The sequence below is a fragment of the Barbus barbus genome, assembly GCF_936440315.1.
Source record: "Barbus barbus genome assembly, chromosome: 14".
Lineage (NCBI taxonomy): Eukaryota > Metazoa > Chordata > Actinopteri > Cypriniformes > Cyprinidae > Barbus > Barbus barbus.
In genome coordinates, this window is record NC_136742.1 from 26,906,085 (window position 1) to 26,927,631 (window position 21,547).

The 21,547-nt window shown below is 35.8% G+C and overlaps 1 protein-coding gene across 4 annotated transcripts; it reads left to right on the forward strand.

The window, feature by feature from the left end:
• The first annotated feature begins 52 nt into the window (after nucleotides 1–52).
• On the forward strand, nucleotides 53–21,425 carry LOC306880490 (sorting nexin-9-like). 4 transcript variants are annotated; one of them, XM_079434028.1, is made up of 19 exons: nucleotides 53–302; nucleotides 2,438–2,524; nucleotides 2,644–2,718; nucleotides 5,179–5,277; nucleotides 8,721–8,792; nucleotides 10,355–10,520; nucleotides 13,954–14,077; nucleotides 14,843–14,924; nucleotides 15,460–15,585; nucleotides 15,675–15,792; nucleotides 15,874–16,004; nucleotides 16,139–16,245; nucleotides 16,343–16,446; nucleotides 16,977–17,054; nucleotides 17,271–17,347; nucleotides 18,486–18,575; nucleotides 18,779–18,893; nucleotides 19,843–19,934; nucleotides 20,025–21,425. In XM_079434028.1, the coding sequence occupies exons 1-19, from the start codon at nucleotides 291–293 to the stop codon at nucleotides 20,070–20,072; spliced, it is 1,803 nt and encodes a 600-aa protein (XP_079290154.1). In that variant the 5' UTR covers nucleotides 53–290; the 3' UTR covers nucleotides 20,073–21,425. The 4 variants fall into 4 exon arrangements, with proteins under 4 accessions (XP_079290154.1, XP_079290155.1, XP_079290156.1 ...); XM_079434029.1 differs by lacking the exon at nucleotides 8,721–8,792; XM_079434030.1 differs by lacking the exons at nucleotides 53–302; nucleotides 2,438–2,524; nucleotides 2,644–2,718; nucleotides 5,179–5,277 and adding an exon at nucleotides 5,525–5,663.
• Nucleotides 21,426–21,547: the final 122 nt, after the last annotated feature.

Consider the following 21,547-nt stretch of genomic DNA (forward strand, 5'->3'; position numbering starts at 1 on the left):
TAATGTGCATTATAATTTTTTTGGTTGCACTCACACATACAGCAGCTGTGTTAGTGTGTTTCCGGTTGTGTCTCTTATGTGTGACACACTCAGCTGGAAACGACGAGTTTGGATTTGCACTCATCTCTGACCCACTTCATTTGGGTCCTTTGGGTTCTAGCAAGATAATAAAGTGTATTTGCTGATGTAAATAAACTGTTTTGTGAAGGATCGTTTCTGGCAGAAGAAAAATGTCTGGGTGAAGAAGAGAGAACTGTAGGTTTCTGTAATGACTGGTTAATGTGTGTATAATGGAGACGAAGGTAAGGACTTGTATTTTTGGTTACACTTTGTGTCTGATCTGTTTGTAGTTTGTTTGCACTGTTGAAGTATTTCCAAACACACGCTTTGCTCTTACGTTAAGTGTTTATAACCATCATAACGGACCCGTTTAACACTCAGAAATGGGTCTAATGTGTCTCTTTTTGTTATTTTAACGATGTTTAAGGCTTTTTGGTGAACGTAGGAAAATGTGGATCATTAAGAGTCTTGTGACATTTTAGTGAGGGCATGACGTCATCTGCAATGCATACTGGGATATGTAGTTCACTTTAGTTAAAGTTTAGTTAATCATAGAACCAACAGCTCAGGTCTCTTACTGTAAATTCTCCTTGGGATAATATGCTAAGTCTTATGGGACCCATTAGTGAGAGTCTGTCATATATCCATTTAGGTATAAATAGGCCTACATATACTCAGATATTGCTTATAAACAAATAATATTCCTGGTCAGTTATTGCCTCAAAAGTGAAATGGGTTTGTGGTAATTTCAGCATTTCTTTTGTATATGTTTACCTATAAATGACCTCAAATAAATTTGCTTTCAATTACTTTTGTGTCTGTATGAATACTATGACTTAACCTTAAAAACAAGCTCACTTTAACCATCACATGCTTAATTTTTTTCCTGTCTGTAAAAGTACTATAAAGTACCTTTTTAAAAGTAGTATTTGTTTTCACAAAGTATGATTGTAATTTTAATTGTAAAACTATTTTTCCTGTTTATGTGAAGCGGCTTTGACATGATCTGTATTGTAAAAAGCACTAAACAAATAAAGGTGACTTGACTTGATTTAAAAATTGCATTCAGTTTTAATATAGTCACCCTGCTTTAGTCTCTAATTTAGTCCTGCTCCCTTGACTGTCTATATGAGGATGTTTCTAATGATGGAGGGTTTCATGGTTTCCTCACTCCTTTTAAAATATCCTTCCATTATGATTTTTTCTGTTATTTGATCCCTGTTCATCATCTTATATCCTCATTTTGTCTTGCATATTATGATTTGTATTTCATCATCACTGTTTGGTTTCTCTGGAAGACTTGTGTAAATGGTTATGCACATTTATGACAGACGGTTTGTGGTGCATCCATCACTGTTTTTAAAGTGCTGTATTTAATTTGAAGTGAATTCTCTCACACACACAGACTCTCTATATCTGAGAATCAAGGAGTCGTGGCTTGTGAATACCTACATAGAGAGAGCCTGTCTCACTGTTCATACAGACCTCACTGTTTGCCATTGCGATAGCTTCAGGATGTGTGTGTCTCTGTGTTCCCTCTATGTGTGTTAGAATAACGGGAGCTTTGTGGAAGGTGTTTTTTTCCCTCAATGTACTGTGGAATTGATTCTGCTTTGTGACCATATGTAGGCTTTTCATTACAAAAACGTGCTCTGTATAGTTCCGTTTTAACTTATTTTTTCTTATATATATATATTTGACCCTAAAAGTAAAGACAAAACAGGAAATAAGATTTTGCATTAAAAAAAATCAATTAAGTGACTTTAAAAACCTTAAATTCTTATTACTGTTTAAACTAAATGTTTTTTCTTTTCTTTTTTTTTTTTTTAACTTGGCATTAATTACATTCAGAAAATACTACCACAATGTATACTCAGTTGTACCCTAGAAATCTACTTAAATTGAATGAATTCTTTTATTTATTCATTTATTCCATTAGAGTATGGGTTTTTGGCATTTCAGTGATGTGATTTGGGGAAAAATATGATTAATTGTCTTAAATCAAAATGTAAAAAATGCAGTGGTCAAAATAAGCTTCAATTTCTTTATATGATATATAATTTAATGTTCTTTTTTTATGATTTTGTGCTAAAAGGTCCCAGAGACTGCAATCGTTTTTGTGTGATTCACCAATTTGCAATGGTGACATTTGTTCAGACATTAATTCATTGATTACAAGCATGTAAAAAATAAAAATCCCAGAAGCTGTGTTAGTTAAATGTTAAACAGGTTAATGCTGAGGTCATGTGAATTTAATGGTGTCCAAAAAAAATCCAATCTAGCTGGTTCTGCTCTATTAATAATTAATGATTGCTTTAACACATTTGGTGTCTGTCTATGCATGTGTTTTATTTACGCATGTTTAATCTCTACCCAGGCACAGGTTTTATATGATTTCGCAGCAGAGCCTGGAAATAATGAGTTGTCGGTTCGAGAGGGTGAGACAGTCACAATAACCAATCAGGTGAGTTTATTTTACTTTCATAACATTTTACAACACCCAACTCTCCATGTCTGCTCTGAGTTGTTGTTGATGGATCAAAACCTTCCTTTTAAATGTGATCCATTCTCTTCTGTTCCCAGAGCATTGGTGGAGGATGGATTGAGGCAAAGAACGCCAGAGGTGAAGTCGGGTTGGTACCAGAGGACTATATAGAGGTAAGCAGTGGTTATCAAAAGTGACTTTTACAAAGGGGACATACTGTATGTGTATACTCTACTTTTGAAAAAGCTTGGGGTCAGAAAGAAAGAAAATAACATAATTTATTTTTATTTTATTTTTAAGATTTCCATTTCAAATAAATGCTGTTCTTTGAAACTTTCTATTAATCAAAGAATCCTGAAGAATGCATCACAAAAATATTTCTACAAAAATATTAGAATGATTTCTGAAGGATCATGTGACACTGAAGACTGGAGTAATGATGCTGAAAATTCAGCTTTGCATCACAGGAATAAATTACATTTTAAAATATATTCAAATAGAAAAATTATCTTAAATAGTAATAATTCACAATATTGCTGTTTTTTCTGTGTTTTTGATCAAATAAGAGACTTCTTTCAAAAAATAAATCTTACTGACGGTAATGGCTATAACAAGATTTTCAACATACATATACAAATGTAAAAGAAAGATTATTTTACACAGTAGATACTCAATATTTAAAAACAGAAAATGTGCATACTGAAGTTCAGATACTATCTGTTTCTCAACTATTATTTTAAAATATTAGCTGATTAAGAACTGGGGCGTCTTTCACTCTGTATGATGAAAGTATATACTGCAATTTTATTATGATTGTCTCTCTTTTGCTGTAATACACATCTGGCAGTGTTTTGAAACCAGAAGGACAGAGAAACTATTGCTGCTGGAATGATCAACCTGTTTGATCAACAGGAAGTGTTTTCTTTTCCTGTGGCCAGCCAGATATGAAGTGTGTTAGTGTTGTGTTCATTTCCAGGCTTAATGTACGGCTGAATGAATGTGCTTGCTTTATTTTATAATACTTGGTATTGAAAAATAGGATTTTCCTTGCTCTTTTAAAAACACGAGAGTTACACCAGTATTGTTTATGGAAAATTAAGCCAAAAAACATTCAGAGATCTGAACGTCCAGTTGTTTATCAATGTAGGTGCAGCAGTATCTTTGTGTTATAGTGCATCATACTGTGTAGCTGAACGTAATTACATTATAAAGCCATCCTGAGGCAGTCGTGCACATGGAGATCTGGTAAACAGTTTACTCTCTGTATAAATAGGCTAGGTTGTGGAGTGATTCCGCCTGCTGCTGGCCAAAGACATACAATTCAATTTCCCTCCTGACCCGAACTCACAGCTGCACTATCGTACATACACACGTGCTTCCTTCATTTCTCTGTTCTCAGAGCCAAACCAATGACTACATGTTCTCACTTCTCCAAATTCACTTTCTTTGTGCACCAAAGCTGTTTTTTGTTGTGATATTTAATGCTTGGATTTCGATGCTTTGTTTTTTTGTTTTTTTTAAAGGAAGTAAAAGCCATTTCTTAAACGCTTATGAATAAAACGTAGGAAAAATAACTGAAAATAGGCCTTTAACTAGTCCAGATTTTCATATAAAGTCATCTGGGGACAATATTTTGTCAAATGAGTGCATCAAAGTGGGCAAAATATTGCACTAATCTAAACTAAAACATTAATCTCATATTTCGAGTTGACAAAGTCAATCAAGGTTTATGTTTTTTTGAAGATTAAAATGCATTGGCCTTTTTCTGCGGGGAAGTCGTGGCCTAATGGTTAGAGAGTCGGACTCGTAATCCAAAGGTTGCGGGTTCGAGTCTCGGGCCGGCAGGGATTGTAGGTGGGGGGAGTGAATGTCCAGCGCTCTCTCCACCCTCAATACCACGACTGAGGTGCCCTTGAGCAAGGCACCGAACCCCCAACTGCTCCCCGGGCGCCGCAGCATAAATGGCTGCCCACTGCTCCGGGTGTGTGTTCACGGTGTGTGTGTGTTCACTGCTGTGTGTGTGCACGTTGGATGGGTTAAATGCAGAGCACGAATTCCGAGTATGGGCCACCATACTTGGCAGTATGTCACTTCACTTCACTTCAAATGTTTTTCTTCGACTTCAGCTGGAAGAGACTTTCAACTATTTGGACTTGAACAAGTTTGTCTATGCATCTGCCAATTTATATGCTACAGCAACCGTAATGCATGAGATATCATATCATATTCCCAGATGTCAAGCAAATTTTAGGGGTCAAAAAAAAAAAAAAAAAGTATTATAGTAAAGATGATAATTGAAGAAATGAAACCTTATTGTATTATGCTAAAAACTATTATTATATAATAATAATAATAATAATTCATTACATTTATATAGCGCTTTTCTGCTTTTCTAAGCACTCAAAGCGCTCTACATTGTGAGGGGTGGTGTCTCCTCGTCCACCACCATATATATATATATATATATATATATATATACTATATTTTATATACTATAAAATCTAAAATGTTTTACAAAACTTACATTTAGTGTCAAATAACATAAAGATCTAAGGTAGTGTACCAACACGCTTATTTAATTCTGATTTGAAAAGGGCTGACCCTTGTGAATTTGTCTCTTCATGTTCTTCTAGGTTAAACAGGCTCAGCCTTTTACCTCTGGAGGACATGCAGCGCCCCTCGATCTCTCGTTCTTCGACAGTCAGACACCGGCCCCAGCCAGCACCGCACAGGTAAGCCATCGTGATTAAGATGGGTAAATTTCACATGTGAATCATTCAGTCTGTTGACTAATGCTGCACATAAACTGGTCGGTTTTATTTAGCATGTCTGTTTAACACACTTTTCTGTTCATTCTCTGTGTAACACTCCTTCTCGGTGCTGTTCTCCCACTGTTTAACTTCCTGAGAGGAAGTGAGCAGGAAGGGAGATTCCAATTCCGAAGCATAAAACGTCTTACTCAGAATGTAAAAATGTGTGTGCAAGCAAAACTCTAAGACTGAGAATAAAACATCCTGTGTCGCTTATTCAGAGGATCAGCGAGGGGCCAAATGTGAAGGATGATGATTTTTAATTAACATACAGGATGAAGTGTTGGATTCTCCCATATGGTAGTGAGGTACTGTGGGTTTGGCCTTCAGTGCTGAGACTGAAGTTTTCATTGAGTGGACTGCTTTGTTTTTTGGAGGAACCATGACTTGATCAGCAGCATTTTGAAGAGTGGGAAGCCTTTAGTTGCAGAGTATTTGTTTCCAGAGGCCCTGCCATTGGCTTTACTTTTGAATAGATTTTAGCAGTATTAAAGACAACATGAAACCACTTTCAACTGACTTCCATTAAGTGACACATTTCAGAACATTCAGCAGGAGGTGAAACATATTAGAATGTTAGAATACTCAGGACATGTTGATGGGGTGGACAATTAAGCATAAATGAAATCAAAATGAAATTCTGAATTTTTCCCATGTTGTTATTTCGGTTTTTCAATCCTTTCCCCAGGGTTGCCAGGTCCGCGAAACAAAACAACACCAATTGCTTTTCAAAACTAGCCTAATCGTGTTTTTTTTTCTGTCTTTCCCCCTCCGTCGTGTGCCCCTCCAACAAAATCGCGCTAAGGGCAATCGTTTTAATAAAACAAAATGGACTAAAAAACAACCCGCGGCAGCAGCCCGAAGCAACAAAGACCTTGAACGCGGAGTCATCTGAACAGCCAGAGCAGTGTAAAAATATGCTTTTTACTTTTTTACATTCAAACTGAAATGTGGCTTTTTTTCATAAGACGTTTTTGTTTCAAGAAATGTGTGCTTTGATTTCAGTTGTTAAAAATATTCAATCAATAACCATAAATAGTTTGTTTCCTTCAATTATTTTAAAATAACAAAGATAAGAAATGCACTCTTTCATTAGAAAAAATATCCCGCCTTTAAAGGTGCACTAAGCAATTTTTGAAAAATGCTTTTGACCGCATTGTCGGACCGAGTCACAAAACATACTTTTTATAGCCAAACAGCAGTAAGGGGCATGTCTTGTAATGATAGAGAGAAGAGAGCGCTCAGTTTGAGTGCACAGGACTGATATAAGCAGATCGACTAGAGAGAGAAGGAAAATATAGGAGGAACAAAACATTAAAAAGAAGGGTTACAATCAGGCAAGAGGAAGGACCCCCGTAAATATCAGAGCAGCTTTTTGAGAGAAACTCAAGGAGCGGGAAGGGCTCGAATTGGACGCTGAGGTTGCGTTGTTTCTTTTTGATAGGTGAGTAACATTGATTTTGCAGTGTTTCACACAACTTGTCTGTGTTGGCTTATGTTTGAATACGCTTGTGTGTCATCATCGCTTGTTTCCGTGATTGTCATTGCCAGGTTGTGCATGTACGTGTGAGGTGGAAATATCAAAATAGGGGCTAGGTCCTGTTGGGTATGGGCTTGTTTGTTTTGGTGCTTTCAAATATCAACATCATTTGGCAAAAATCGCTTGGTGCACCTTTTAATAGTTCAGCATATTTCCAGTACAAACCTTGTCAGTGAACTGTGAGGGAATATTAATAAATTAAATAATCAAGGTAAAATTTTGAGATTTTGATTTTAGGTGATATTGTCTAGCCCTAACGTGTTAAGTTGCTGGCTAATAATTATGAAATTCTTTTAATTATAAATCATGACCATAAATAGGATCAATGTTGAGTTCATGTTGTCTTCAAGTTCATCAGAACTGATTATGTAAAACCATCCCTGATGACAAGCAGTTGTTTATGGTGTTATCTCAAATCCTGAAGCTTATTGGCTAGTCAAGGGACAGACTTTAACCTAGTAGATGTAGTCTGTGTGCGCTTGATGAATCACTGATAACAGATGTGAAAGCAGCCAGCAATGCTAGATATTTATGAGTCATTGTAAAATGTGTGGCACAGTTAACCACAGACGTCCCTGTAAGCACAAATATTAGTCAGCCCTCTCTAGATATTTTTGGGATCATCAAGTAGTGATATACAATATCTTGCTGTAATTCAGATTTGCATTGACAAAACAGTAGAAAATCCACATTAAAGCTTGTCCTGGCCAAAAACTGCCCATTTGGATAGAAAGCGATGGGGTGTGGGTGACGGTGACATGTAAACCGGTCAACCATGAATCGTTTTGTTTCTGTGCACTCAAAAAATATTTAGCCCTAAATTATGTTTTTGAATTTGGATTATACTGTTTTTTTAACATGAACTAATAAATTTAACATGATGCATATTTAATCATACAGAAAGGAAAGGACAGTCTGCACCTAAAATAAAACTAAATCAGTTTATCAACAATTTCCATTTTTTATTTTATTAAAATAATCATATTTTCAAAATGACTTTATGCATAAATATTGTGAAAACAGTTACATTTTAGTTAAGTATGAACATGGTTAAAATATGGCTTGCTATGGAACAAGCATTATTCTGTTGATTAAAATTAATTAATTTGATTAACTAGTTTGTTAAACTAATTAGATTTATTGATCAAAAATATATAAATTTAAATTGTGTATTTAAAACGCATTCAGTTTATTTGTACAGAAATATTACTGTTTTTTTTGTTGTTGTTGTTTACCTCATTTCATTGGTTTCATTTGCTTATTTACTTTGTTAATTCCTGCAGGTTAAAATTGTATAATCCAAATGGATGTGAATTTTAGATGAAATTTAAATACGTTAAATTTAGGCCAAAATGTTTTTTTGAGCGTGTACCAGTGGAGGGCAGGATTGTCTGAAATTGATCATACTACAATAATTGGCTGGTGTGAAAACAATTTAAATAATGGAGCAGCTGTGTCTGTTCAAGGATATACAGACCACACAATACAAAACTGGTGTTTTTGAGTGCTGTGGCGTGTCACATGAAGCTAAGTAATTGCTCGAGTTGTGGTTTCTTTTGATGATACAAGCATTTCTCTGAAATGCATCAGAAATGAAGTGGACACTGATGGTGAAGTTGCATGACTGTGTATTAGCACTCTTCTTTAAAAACTATTTGTTTGATGAATAATGTTTCGTGCTAGTTTTCGAACTGTGTGTATTGTAAACTTGCAGGACTCAGCTGGGCCTCTGCTATTGAAAAAAATCAGTGGTTTGATGAAGAAGGTCTTGTCGTTAACCCTTCCCTTTCAGCGCTTTATGACGATGTCACGTCTTTCCCCTAAGGTGGATGTAGCTCAGCCGGAAACCCCAGTCACCCCAGTTACCCCAGGATTTTCCTCCACCTCCCCTGATGAGGTACCCTAAATGCATTTGGCATGATGGACGCCACGCATGCTCGATTTTGGAGCCCTCACTAACAAGACCAAAACCTAAACACCCTGTTCTCGGGGTCTGAATGCTTTCAGATTGAATCAGACGCCACTGATCACACCAGACAACTGCAAATCACACATCGATCAAACTGATCAGCACGGTTTCAGCGAAATGGCTACATCACTGTCTATCTATCAGATTTTAAAACATAAATGCGATGATTCACTCATCTACTGGATAGCTGCTTCTGATTTATGTTGCAGAATTTGCTTTTTATGTTAATGAAATATTTGTAATTCTTTTCTATTTATGTCACAGTTTTGTTTTTCATGGGTTTATTGTTGAACTGAAAGCTGGTCTGGTATCAAGACTTCTAAATTCAGAGTTTTTAGCTACCTGCAAACGGATAAACAGTATGATGAACTGAGAAAAAGCAGAAATGTTTAACACATTTTCTAAGGAAAAATTAGCCCTTTATTGAATTAAGTTAAATGTAAGTCAAATAAGTGGAGTCTGAATCGGTTTCAGACAGAAATATCCAAAACATTGCCTTCCAAATTCCAAACGCACATGAATAAACACACTTTTTAAAAACCAGTCTTTCACCGCATACTGTTATATTCTCAATGCATGACAGTTTTTGCATGAGCAGATGAGAAAGTAGGCAACCAAACAGATAGTGTTTGACTCTGATGCATGTCTGTCGTCGACTGCAGTAAAATAACAGAATTATACTTGCAGCTAGCATTTGCCAGAATTCACTTACTGTGCTCGGAGCAATAGGTCAAAGTTTTTCAGATGTGATATCGATTGTGACTAGATGATAACATGAATGAGGCTTGGATGATGGGTTTATTGTGGTGGCCAGATGATGATCCAGAAACACAGAGCTTATGGTTTGTGTCTCTGTGGCTCTGGGCTTTTGTGTCATCAAGGTTAGAGGTCCATTGAGAGTCAATTGTTCAGTGTTGACAAGCTGAAGCATGCATCAGGAAGGTAAACATCGCTTTCCTTTCAACATGTCCATCTAAATAAGTGTATTCCCATTTCATGGGCTTTCTTTAGAAGTCCTTGAATCGGTTGACATCTGAAAATAGCTGCTCAAATGGAGTCTTTCACAATAATATAATAGGTTATTAGAGTGCTTGTCGTTGGATGTGTGCAGGCTTTTTGTATCTGTTTTTGAGAGTTTCACAGTTAAAAGACCTTTTCGCTGGTAGCCAAGACACATCTGTGTACTTGTGTTATAGAAGATTGAGCATGTGCAATCATAATACATACAATCTACAGGACAAAAGGAGCACTCGACTGACCTCAACCAGCTGAACATTAATTAAATGATCATAAATGATGTTCAAGACAGACTTATGCTATGCTGTGGAGAAGATTTTAGGACTCAAGTGTGTGATGAGTTTGTGGTTAGGACAGTCATTTAGCCTTTTAAAATGATAATATTATTTGTAAATGACTCAAATGCATTGCTTGGTCTGAGACGACTTGTGAAAATGTTTCTTACCAATTGTTGTTCTTTTTCCTTCTTTCAGACAAGTAATGGTAATGATGACCCATGGGCAGTGTTTGACAATAATGCATCTGGGGGGTTTTCTAATAACTGGGCAGCTCAGCCAGAGGGCACAGAAACCGGGAAAACCAGCAGCAATGCATGGCATTCTGGAGGACAAGGGCATCCACAGGCCTACCAGGGTCCAGGTAACAACTCAAATAAACCCATGTTGGATTATTCAGTCTAAACCAGTGGTTCTCAAACTTTTTGGCTTCAAAGGCACACCATTGTCCACAACAAAATTGTCCCTAGTTTTGTTTTCAAATTGGTTTTAATCTTTAGGACCTCATAATTTTTGTATATTTTATTAAAATGAAAAAAATTACATTTCAGAAATATTAGAAGTTGAATGTTTTTCACAGATCTCACTATTTTTTAACCAATCAATTTCCATAACTCTTTCAGTAATTCTTAGTTTAGTGGGAAAGAATTAAGGATAAGGATAATTAAACGTTCACGATTACAATTTCTACCAAATAAAATATTTTAGAGCTTAACATAAGCTCTAAAATGTATATTAATTATATAAATACCAGTGGTGGTTAAAGATTTTATGAATTTAATTAATAACTAACACTTTTAAAATAAGGCCTCATATATCCAAATTTTCCAAGACTTTGTTGAGCGGGTCAATTAAAATAAATATTTTATTTTAGTTGTTTTAGCTTATTTTATCGCTTATTTTATCCGCCTTGTTGTGTACCAGTCATATGATTTTTAAAAGTCCTTATTCAGTAATTGCCAATGAATAGAGAGGTCTTAGAAAAATGCATTGGTCAAAAAGTGTGGGAACCCTGGATGTTACAGTGGCATGCGAAAGTTTGGGAACCCCTTGCAGAATCTGTGAAAATGTGGATAATTTTACCAAAATAAGAGAGATCATACAAAATGCATGTTATTTTTTTATTTAGTACTGTCCTGAGTAAGATATTTTCCATAAAAGATGTTTACATATAGTCCACAAGACAAGAAAATAGCTGAAATTATTAAAATAACCACATTCAAAAGTTTGAGAACCCTTGGTTCTTAATACTGTGTGTGGTTACCTGGATGATCTACGACTGTTTTTTTGTTTTGTGATGGTTGTTCATGAGTCCCTTGTTTGTTCTGAACAGTTCAACTGAGCACTGTTCTTCAGAAAAATCCTCCAGGTCCTGCAGAATCTACAGTTTCCAGCATCTTTTGCATATTTTAACCCTTTCCAGCAGTAACTGTATGATTTTGAGATCCACCTTTTCACGCTGAGGATGATTGAGGGACTCAAACACAACAATTAAAAAAGGTTCAAACATTCACTGATGCTCCTGAAGGAAACACGATGCATTAAGAGCCGGGGGGTGAAAACTTTTGAACAGGATGAAGATGTCCAAATTTTTCTTATTTTGTTGAAATATCATATTTTTCCATTTAGTACTGCCCTTCTGACGCGACAGAAGATACTTGCATGTTTCCTGGAAGACAAATGAAGTACAATTTACCTTGATCTTCAAATTCAAAAAGTTTTCACTCCCGGCTCTTAATGCATCATGTTTCCTTCAGGAGCATCAGTGAATGTTTGAACCTTTTTTAATTGTTGTGTTTGAGTCCCTCAATCATCCTCAGCGTGAAAAGGTGGATCTCAAAATCATACAGTTACTGCTGGAAAGGGTTCAAATATGCAAAAGATGCTGGAAAACTGAAGATTCTGCAGGACTTGGAGGATTTTTCTGAAGAACAGTGCTCAGTTGAACTGTTCAGAACAAACAAGGGACTCATGAACAACCATCACAAAACAAAAAAACAATCGTAGATCATCCAGGTAACCACACACAGTATTAAGAACCAAGGGTTCCCAAACTTTTGAATGTGGTTATTTTAATAATTTCAGCTATTTTTTTTGTCTTGTGGACTATATGTAAACATCTTTTATGGAAAATATCTTACTCAGGACAGTACTAAATAAAAAAATAACATGCATTTTGTATGATCTCTCTTATTTTGGTAAAATTATCCACATTTTCACAGATTCTGCAAGGGGTTCCCAAACTTTCGATCCCCACTGTATATAATGCAGTAATTTCACTCTGTTAAATGTATTTCAATGCAGTTTGTCTTGTTGCTTGTGTTTTAAATGGAAAACTGAACACCACAGCCACAAGGCAAAAATACTTATCATAATGTAATAGCTCCCAGTGAGGAATAAACATTCCTCTTTAAGGGTTTCGGTCCAGCATATTTAGAAAACAAGAAGCTTCTGCAGTTTGTGAGGAGCCAAAGTGCTGCTTATTGCTACATGGATGTTCTTGGCAGATTTTTTTATTACCAAAACAAATTACAAGAGAGGAAGAATGCATTCATAATGGAAAACTAGCATACTGTGCAGTATACTTTAGTTTTTGTTTTTTTTGACAGCCAGATCTTATAAAAGGCACGAAGGATGCAGCTGATATTGCTTTAATTTGTGACACCAAAAATGCAAAGGCTTTTGTGGAATGCATAGTATTTAGTATACATTGCAAGTATGAAAAAAATATGAAAGCTGTTTTACGAGTAGTTGTGGAATATGTGGGCATGATTCAGTGAATCTCATCTGTTACTTTGAGTCATGTGTTAGACTAAAGTTTGCCAGCAGTGATATCATCTCTGGAAGATCATTAGTTTTGGTCAGTTTTGGAGTCATAAGGAGCTGAAATTCACCATTTCCATGTACTAAAAAAGCTGCTTCTACAAGTCTGTGTCCTATAAAGACAAACAGAGCATGTGCATTTGCTTTAGAGACGTTTTCCCCTGAAAACGGATTTATTCCCACAAGCAAGATGACACTTTCACCGAATTATTCAACTCATGACGTTCTAGGAATTAAATATGGTTTGATTTTTTCCACTGAGCGCTTGTGCAATCAGTTTAATAGTTTGAAATTGAAGTGCATAATGCACATGAGAATGTGTTGAGGTGATATTTGTTGTCAAAAAGAAACTTATCGTAACAAAAATAATCTTTTCCTTTTCTCTGAAGACATTTACCCCTACCCATGTCTTATCGATCTCTCAGGTAAACCATGACATTCATGTCAGGGCTTTAATGTGGTTTTAATAACAAGCTGCATGAGCTCAACAGGTACCAGAAACTCACAAGAATGTGTGTGAGAGTGTTTTGTAGGGCTGCTGTGAATTTTGTTGTTTATATAACAGCCTCAGTTTTTGAGCATTTCTTCTAGTGCAGGGACTTTTATGTCCCAGGGGTTTTATTAAAACTAACATATTTAAGTGTGGGTGTCTGTTTTTGTTTTTTTGTTTGTTAAATGGTCATATAAAAAATAACTTTTTAGCATTCCTTCATTTATTTTTAATACTTTCTAAATACCTTTTTTTTATATAGATTTTGTTTTACCCAGACTTTCAAGATTGTGGCAGTTGTAAGTTTTGAAAAAAAAGTCAGTTTTTGCACAAATTACAATTGTTATAACCTAAGATTCGTCAGAGATTGGTTAGCATGGCTGATTTGTCCTCCTGAGTGTGTTTGAATAACTAACACCTGGTGGTTCTTACCATGCTTTTTGTTTTGCAGTATGTTTGAAGTGTGTGTAATGACTGTTTATAGGTGCAGAAGACGATGAGTGGGACGAGGAGTGGGATGACGGGAAGTCTGAATCTGAGGCTGGAGAGGGCGGGGCTATAAACCGAGGCGGAGCTCATGGTTCTTCCATGAAAATTGCCCTCAACAAGTAAGTCAGATCAGGTGGTCTAATGCTATTTCATGCATTCAGAGTTATTTACACGGTTTAAAAAGATGCTAAACATGGCCAAAGTTTCAAAAATCGATTTGGAAGTATGATGGAGTATTTCATATAATACAGTCCTTCCAGGTTTGTATAAGTTTTGGAAAAGTTTTTTTTTTTAAGCACGGTCCTTCATGACGTCATGAAAGGTGGAATTCCTTGTATGGGAACTTCCCTCGGAAGAGCGTGCACACACGTCAACCAGAGCAAGAGTAAGCCCATCAACATCGTCGGCAGAGCTGCACAGGATCCAGTTTGTTTTACCAATGGAGTTAGTTTGTTCCCGTCATTTCGATGACGAATGTTTTATAAACAAGGCCCAGTTCGATGCTGGATTTGCATATCGTTTGATACTAAAAGATGGAGCTGTCGCAGTGATGAAACCGTTTATGATTCGGATTCGCAGGTAGTAAGAAAAATTGCATCAAATTTCTGTGTTTTGTTGGCAAGTGCTCGTGACACTTTAGCTCCGCTCACAGCACACCTCCAAGGAGCTTGGCTGTTTTTGGAGAGAATCGTAAAGCTGTATCTTTCTTTTATAAATATGATAAAACTAAAAACTCTTTGGAGATATTAAGGATGCAATACTACTCTATAGGTACTCAAGATTAACATTAGATTGAGCGAAACTGTGTGTTAGGTCCCCTTTAATTTGATCATTTTTTTACTCATTTTATTATGTCCGTTGTAAAAAGCATCTTGTCTTTGCAGATTCCCCGGCTTCTCCAAATCAGGTCCTGAGCTGTACCTGCTGTCCAAACAGCCTGCCAAAGGAACCAAGTTGCCTCTTTACGTAAGCCACTCTTTAAAAAGGTCTTAAAGTCTCAATTTGCCTTTCCACAAATTAAGGCCTTTAAAAAAGGTCTTAAATCAGAGCAGAGAGTCTGAAATCCATAGTCATGGCATTAAATGTTGCATGCACTGCAAAAAAATGAGTATCGTTCGCTGTCTTTTCCAACGCAAATATCTAAACATCTTTAAAATACATTTACTTGAAATGCAAAAAAAAAAAAAAAATTGTTGAAGACTTGAAACTGAACAAAATTAAGTGAGTTGATGCTTAAAACAGGAACAAACATCTGTCAGTGAGGAATAAAAGTGTGATTTCTGGTTTAAGTTGATATTTCTTAGTACATTGGCAGATATTTGTTCTTGTTTTTATCACTTCATTTTGATCAAGTTTTTCATAAAACAAGACTTCTTATGTAATGTATCTGTTGTATTGAGACTTTTCCACATACTTGAATGATATTCATGGCTCCATAAAGGGTTTTAATTGCTATATCATTTTATATGATGTGAGTGCGTATATATATTATGTATTTCAGGGGGGAGAGATTGGCCCAGTGTGGGCGTATCCAGACTATCAGCTGGACTGTATTGTCGCTGATCCTAAAAAGGGCTCCAAAATGTATGGCCTCAAGAGTTACATTGAGTACCAAGTCATACCCACCGTAAGTACAGAAACCATCATGTCTGCATGAACATTTCCATGTTAGGGATTCTAGCTGATGTTGTTTCATGTGATCCGATGTACCTGCAGACCACAAACAAGCCTGTCAATCACAGATACAAGCACTTCGATTGGTTGTATGAAAGGCTTTTGGATAAATTTGGTTCAGCGATTCCAATCCCCTCCCTGCCTGATAAACAGGTGACAGGTGAGCCCTTTGTATTACGTACTATTTGGTGTAAAGAAGTTTAAAATGGAAATAATAGGTTCATTAATACCTCCTTTTTAGGTCGATTTGAGGAGGAATTTATAAAAATGCGCATGGAGAGGCTTCAGGGTTGGATGACGCGAATGTGCCGGCATCCGGTTATATCCTGCAGTGAAGTCTTCCAGCTGTTTCTCTCCTACAAAGATGAGAAGGTAAATAGTGTTTTCAGCGCTATATACATTTATAGCTGTTGATTAATCTCTTTTTCTTTGTCCCTTTTCTTTGTAGATTTTGAGACATGGCCTTTGTTTTTGTTACAGTATTTTATTGTAAATCTGTATTACAGGACTGGAAAACAGGAAAGAGAAAAGCAGAAAAAGACGAGACAGTCGGAGTCATGATTTTCTCCACGATAGAGCCCGAGGGACTGCCAGACCTGGACCTGATTGAAGTGTAAGTCCACACTTGTTTACAGCCCACTTCAGGATCACTTCCCTGGTGGGAAATCTAGCTGTTAATAAATTAATCTGTGTTGTCTTGTTACCTTCAGAGAGCAGAAGTGTGAGCAGTTCAACCGTTTCACCAGGGCGATGGATGATGGTGTGAAAGACTTGCTGACAATAGGAAATGAACACTGGAAGCGCTGCACAGGCCGTGAGTATGACGTATGACTCTCCATAAGCCTACATGTGAATATATTCATAAAGAAAATTGTATGCGTGTCTATATTTTTGAAAGACAATAAATAATAATAATATATTCAGCAAGGAAGCATTAAATGAATCAAAGCTTTACATTGTTACAAAACATTTCTAATTCATTGTTGTTGTTTTTAACTTTCTATTCGACCAAATCGGCGTATTAGAATGATTTCTGAAGAATCATGTGACACTGAAGACTGGAGTAATAATACTGAAAATTCAGCTTTACATCACAGATATAAATTACATTTTCAAAAATATTAAAAAAGAAAATTGTAATATTTCTGTACTGTCTTTTAAATGTATATCATTTTGAGAAAAATTAGCCTATTTCTGATATTTTTGTACTTCAGAAACGGGCTCATATTTCAAAACAAAATTCAACTGGATTGTGATTTATTTTTTTATAATCTCTGCAAATTAAATGTCATACTTTTAAGAGTCTGTAGCTGATTAGTCTTATTTCCTGTTTGTTTTTCTCAGCCCTTCCAAAGGAATATCAACGGATTGGCAAAGCTTTCCAAAACCTGTCGTCAGTGTTCACAAGCAGTGGATATGAAGGTATCTGAAACTGTTTGGTTCCTCTTACTAAAGAAAATTCGTGAGATTAAAAACAAAATTGTTCTCTTTTTACCATCTGGCCTAGTTCTGAGAAACTGTGAGCATATTCTTGTTCCTTTTTCACTCACCTAACTTTAGATTTGACCAGCCGTCTTTGCATTATATGTTCAGCCATTAGTATTTTGGTTTATCCTGAATGTGTGGTTTGATTCAAAGGAGAGGCTACGCTTACAGACGCGCTGACGGCTGCAGGAAAGACCTATGAGGACATCGCTCAGATGGTGGCGGAGCAGGTATTAGAAACGTCTCAGTTCTCTCTTATATTAGGCAGTTATGTCTCGTACAACCTCTTGCGTTATAGGAGAAGTGTAACTATTTGTGCATTAAAACATCCTTATATTATAGTTGAGTGTCAAAATGCTTTTGAAAGAAGTCTTATATGCTTATTAGGTCTGCATTTATTTGATCAAAAAGACAGATAAAATACTTATTTTTTGAAATAATATTACAATTTAAAAGAACTGTTTTCTTTATTTTAAAATGTAATTTACTTCAATTGAATTACAGCTGATTTTCAGCCATTACTCCAGTCTTCAATGTCACATCAATCATTCTGTTCAAGAAACATTGAAACTGTAATTCACTTTATATATTTGTGGAAACAGCGATACATTTTTTTTTCCAGGATTCTCTGATGAATATATAAAAAAAAAAAGAACAATTTACTTAAAATAGAAATCTTTTATAATATTAGCAATGTCTTTATTGACAAAAGTATTTCTTTACAGAAATAACATATCCCAAACTTTTGAATAGTAACACATGTAAGGTTATAATCACAAAATAATCAGGATCAGGACCCTGAAAGCTGCTGAGTAGGTGGAAGGAAGCCATAGTTATGTGATCCACATTCATTTAGCCTTGTGTTATTTATCTTTAACCTTACCACTGAAATATACAGTGAATGAAAACTTGCTTGTTTGGCCTCCAAACTGTGTCTGGTAAGTGGCTCTGTGTCGCCAGTGTAGCCATGAATATTTTTAGAGCTCTGTTAACCCTTCATGTGATCTAGCACTGAAATGAAAATTGTCTTTAAAGATATTAAAATTGAAAATGCAACAGAATCGAGATAATGTTAAATGGTTATGAACACACTGTCGCTGTTGTCCAATCAGATTAGAGGACTGGAACTGAATTGCCTGTTGTTTAATGATTAGTCTAGTTGTAAGGGAATGCTATGTTCTCCAGTTGTTAATGGCTGTTTTAGTCCAGTTAAGCTCTGATTGTTGTCTTTCAGTGTTTCCGTGCGTCCGCATGCATATGTGTGCGGGTGACGCAAACATTTCGTGAGCGGTTGAATGAAGTGACCCTGGGTGTGTTTGTGCACCGTCTGATGTAATCATTCAGTTTTGTCTGTCTTTCTATCTCTAGCCCAGGAGAGACCTTCACTTCCTCATGGAAACTAACAACGAGTACAAAGGTCTGCTGGGATGCTTTCCTGACACTATAGGAGTTCACAAGGTAAACCAGAAAGGGTGACTACTCAGACTAGCAGTCCTTTTAGACTCAACTCTGTTTTAAAGCTTAGTTAGCATCCTGACTGTCACAGAACCTCATAAGTGAGCTTTTTAGGCAGTTCACTAGGCCGTAGATTATATACAAAGATAGGAGAATTGGAGAATTGATTGGCTGACTGTATTTTGAGCCCTCTTTCTTTCACACAGGCTGCCATAGAGAAGGTAAAGGAAGCAGATAAACTAGTGGCCGCTGGTAAAATCACCACCTCAGAGAAGATCACCATGTCTAAACGTGCCAGCACCATGTCATACGCTCTGCAAGGTATGTGACCCCAAAACCACCTTTAAAATAATTACATAATTACACGAAATCTTTACATGATGTTAACACAACATTAGAATGCTGAAAACATAACTATAATTTCAGTAGACCCAATAGACACAAACAGAGGTAAGTACAGGTTTCCCACGGGGCTGGAAAACCTGGAAATATTAGTGATTTCCAGACTCTGAAAAGCCATGAAAATTTCTGTAGTCAATATACTTTTTTTTTTTTTTTTTTTTTATTCTGTAAAAATGCATGGGGGAAAAAATCACAGGACTTTACATTTTTCTTTTCTTGTCCTGCTGTAACAGTATTTTATTGTATTTTAGTATACTGCACATAACTTTGTAAAATAAGAGGATTTATTATACTCTATAATAATTTTTCTTACTATATAGTAAAAGTCTCTCTTGTTCACTAAGTCTGCATACATTTGATTATGAATATATTTTTTAAATACTGTGAAAACAGAATATTGTGAAATATTATAATTAAAAATATAATCTATAATTAATATACAGTATTTTAAGATTTATTCCTGTGATGCAAAGTTGAATTTTCAGCATCATTGCTCCAGGTTTCAGTGTCACATGATACTTCAGAAATCATTTTAATATTATAATAAATGTCAAAATCAGTTTTGTTGCTTAATATTTTTGTGGAAACCATGATAAATATTTTTTTAATGAATAGAAAGTTCAAAACAACAAAACATTCATGCAAAACATTATTTAATGTATCCTTGCTGAATGAAAGTATTAATTTCTATCAAATTCTATTTATTTATTTTTTCTAGTTTTCCCAAATGTTTTTTTAGTTCTGTTGTAATTTGTATCAATCTCTTGAGATATTTAGTTTTGTTTGTCTGCTTATAATAATTTAATTGAAGAAAGAAAAATCCTGTAAATTCTAAACTTTGAAGTGATGAATTCTGTCCTCTATGCAGCGGAGATGAACCACTTCCATAGCAACCGTATCTATGACTACAACAGGGTGATGCAGCAGTACCTGGAGCAGCAAGTCAAATTCTATGAGATGGTAAAATGTGGAAACGACAGTAAAAGTTAAAGAGCATTCCATAATGTTTGGAGATGTTAAACCGTTGAATTGGTTTTTATGTTTTGGCAGATTGCAGAGAAGCTACGACACGCTCACAGTCAGTTCACTACTATGTAACGGCAGAGTGGCCGTCCGAAAGCTGCCTCACTCGTTCTCTCTGTTCCTCTTACATGATTATTCTCATTCTGTGTTTCTATTCATGTTATGTGTCATGATGTCAGTGCCATAAAAATATCCTGTTGATCTCAGGCCAAAGATAGCTTCACTCGGTGGCCAGGCTCAAGTGTTTTTAAAAAGCAGCTACAGACTCTGACAAAAAAATATCAGATTATATGAGGGCTTTAATCATTATAGTTATGTAGTTGTTGATTTGGATGTTCCAAGTCCTGTTATGACCTTCTTAGTTTTGATTTATGGTAAATATGAAAGATGCACCAAGAAACATAACATTACGTACTTTTATACAAGTGATCTAAACATATTCTTGTGCACGTATGAGGCCAAGCCAAGTTTGACTCTGACTTGTTTTGTAGACACCCTGCAAAAAAAAACATGCTTTTTATCCACTGCACTTTACTGTGGCCTTTCAGATGCATCATCCTGTTTGTGTTTGGTCACGGTCAAAAACAAGCCCAATCGTTTTCTTTGGAGGCTTCTGGAGATGAAAAACAGGAGGGCTGGTCCTTTTTCCCCCATAAGAGACATTCTGATGTTGTTTTTCTCTCTCTCCCCAAAGCCAAATTACAAACAGAGATCGTGCTCCGCTTGATGCTTCCACCTTGATGCAATTATCACCAATTTCTTATCCTGTAAAAATGAAATTATACTCCATCTGATGCATGTTGTTCATATATTTTTTATGTATAGCAGTGTTCGCAAGTCTTTTGCACACAGATTGACAAAACAATTGAGATTATGATTTAATAAATACTGATTTGTATGCTATGCAGTGGATTTGTTTCTCTGTACGAGTGTCTGAAAATGAATAGTGCGAATAACAAGAAACTTGAGATGGAGGCGGTGTCTCAAAACCTAGCAAGCTGCCTACCTAGATGGTGACTCTGCTTATATAAGAAGGCTCTTTTGTTAACAGCGAAATCGGCTCTCAAGGTTTGGAAACAGAGCCCGGTGAGTCAGCTGTGTGTTTTTGGTGAATATGAATGAGGCTGTCTCAAAAGATGTGTTGTTTTATGTCTGAATGTGCTTTACACACCAATAAGACCAATGTTTGTGTGATTTTGTGCTTTATTAATTTCATAATATAACAGAAATCATTTGAAGGTAAGTGTAATAACATACAGAAATAAGTACATATTTAAAATGACCAGTTCAACAAAGGTTGTAGCATTTCCTGTTTATTTCACTCACTTTTGGCATTTCATAAACTACATAATTTTTTGCTTTCAGTACAGTACATGAACCTACAATTTTATTGCAGGCATATTTCACAAATTAAAACAATTTTATTGTGCTACAGTGTTTTTGGCTTTGGTTTTTGGCTTTTTTGTGAGGCTTACAGCCCCCTCAATTAGGGGATTATTACCCCCAATACTACCCTTGTACTTTTTTTTTTTTACCAGTTAACGTTCATG

Excerpts from the sequence above, each read along its gene's own strand:
- LOC306880490 (XM_079434028.1), top strand. Across the intron at positions 5,278-8,720 it reads CCCCAGCCAGCACCGCACAG|GTGGATGTAGCTCAGCCGGA; the intron begins GTAAGCCATCGT and ends CTTTCCCCTAAG. Across the intron at positions 18,576-18,778 it reads ACACTATAGGAGTTCACAAG|GCTGCCATAGAGAAGGTAAA; the intron begins GTAAACCAGAAA and ends TCTTTCACACAG.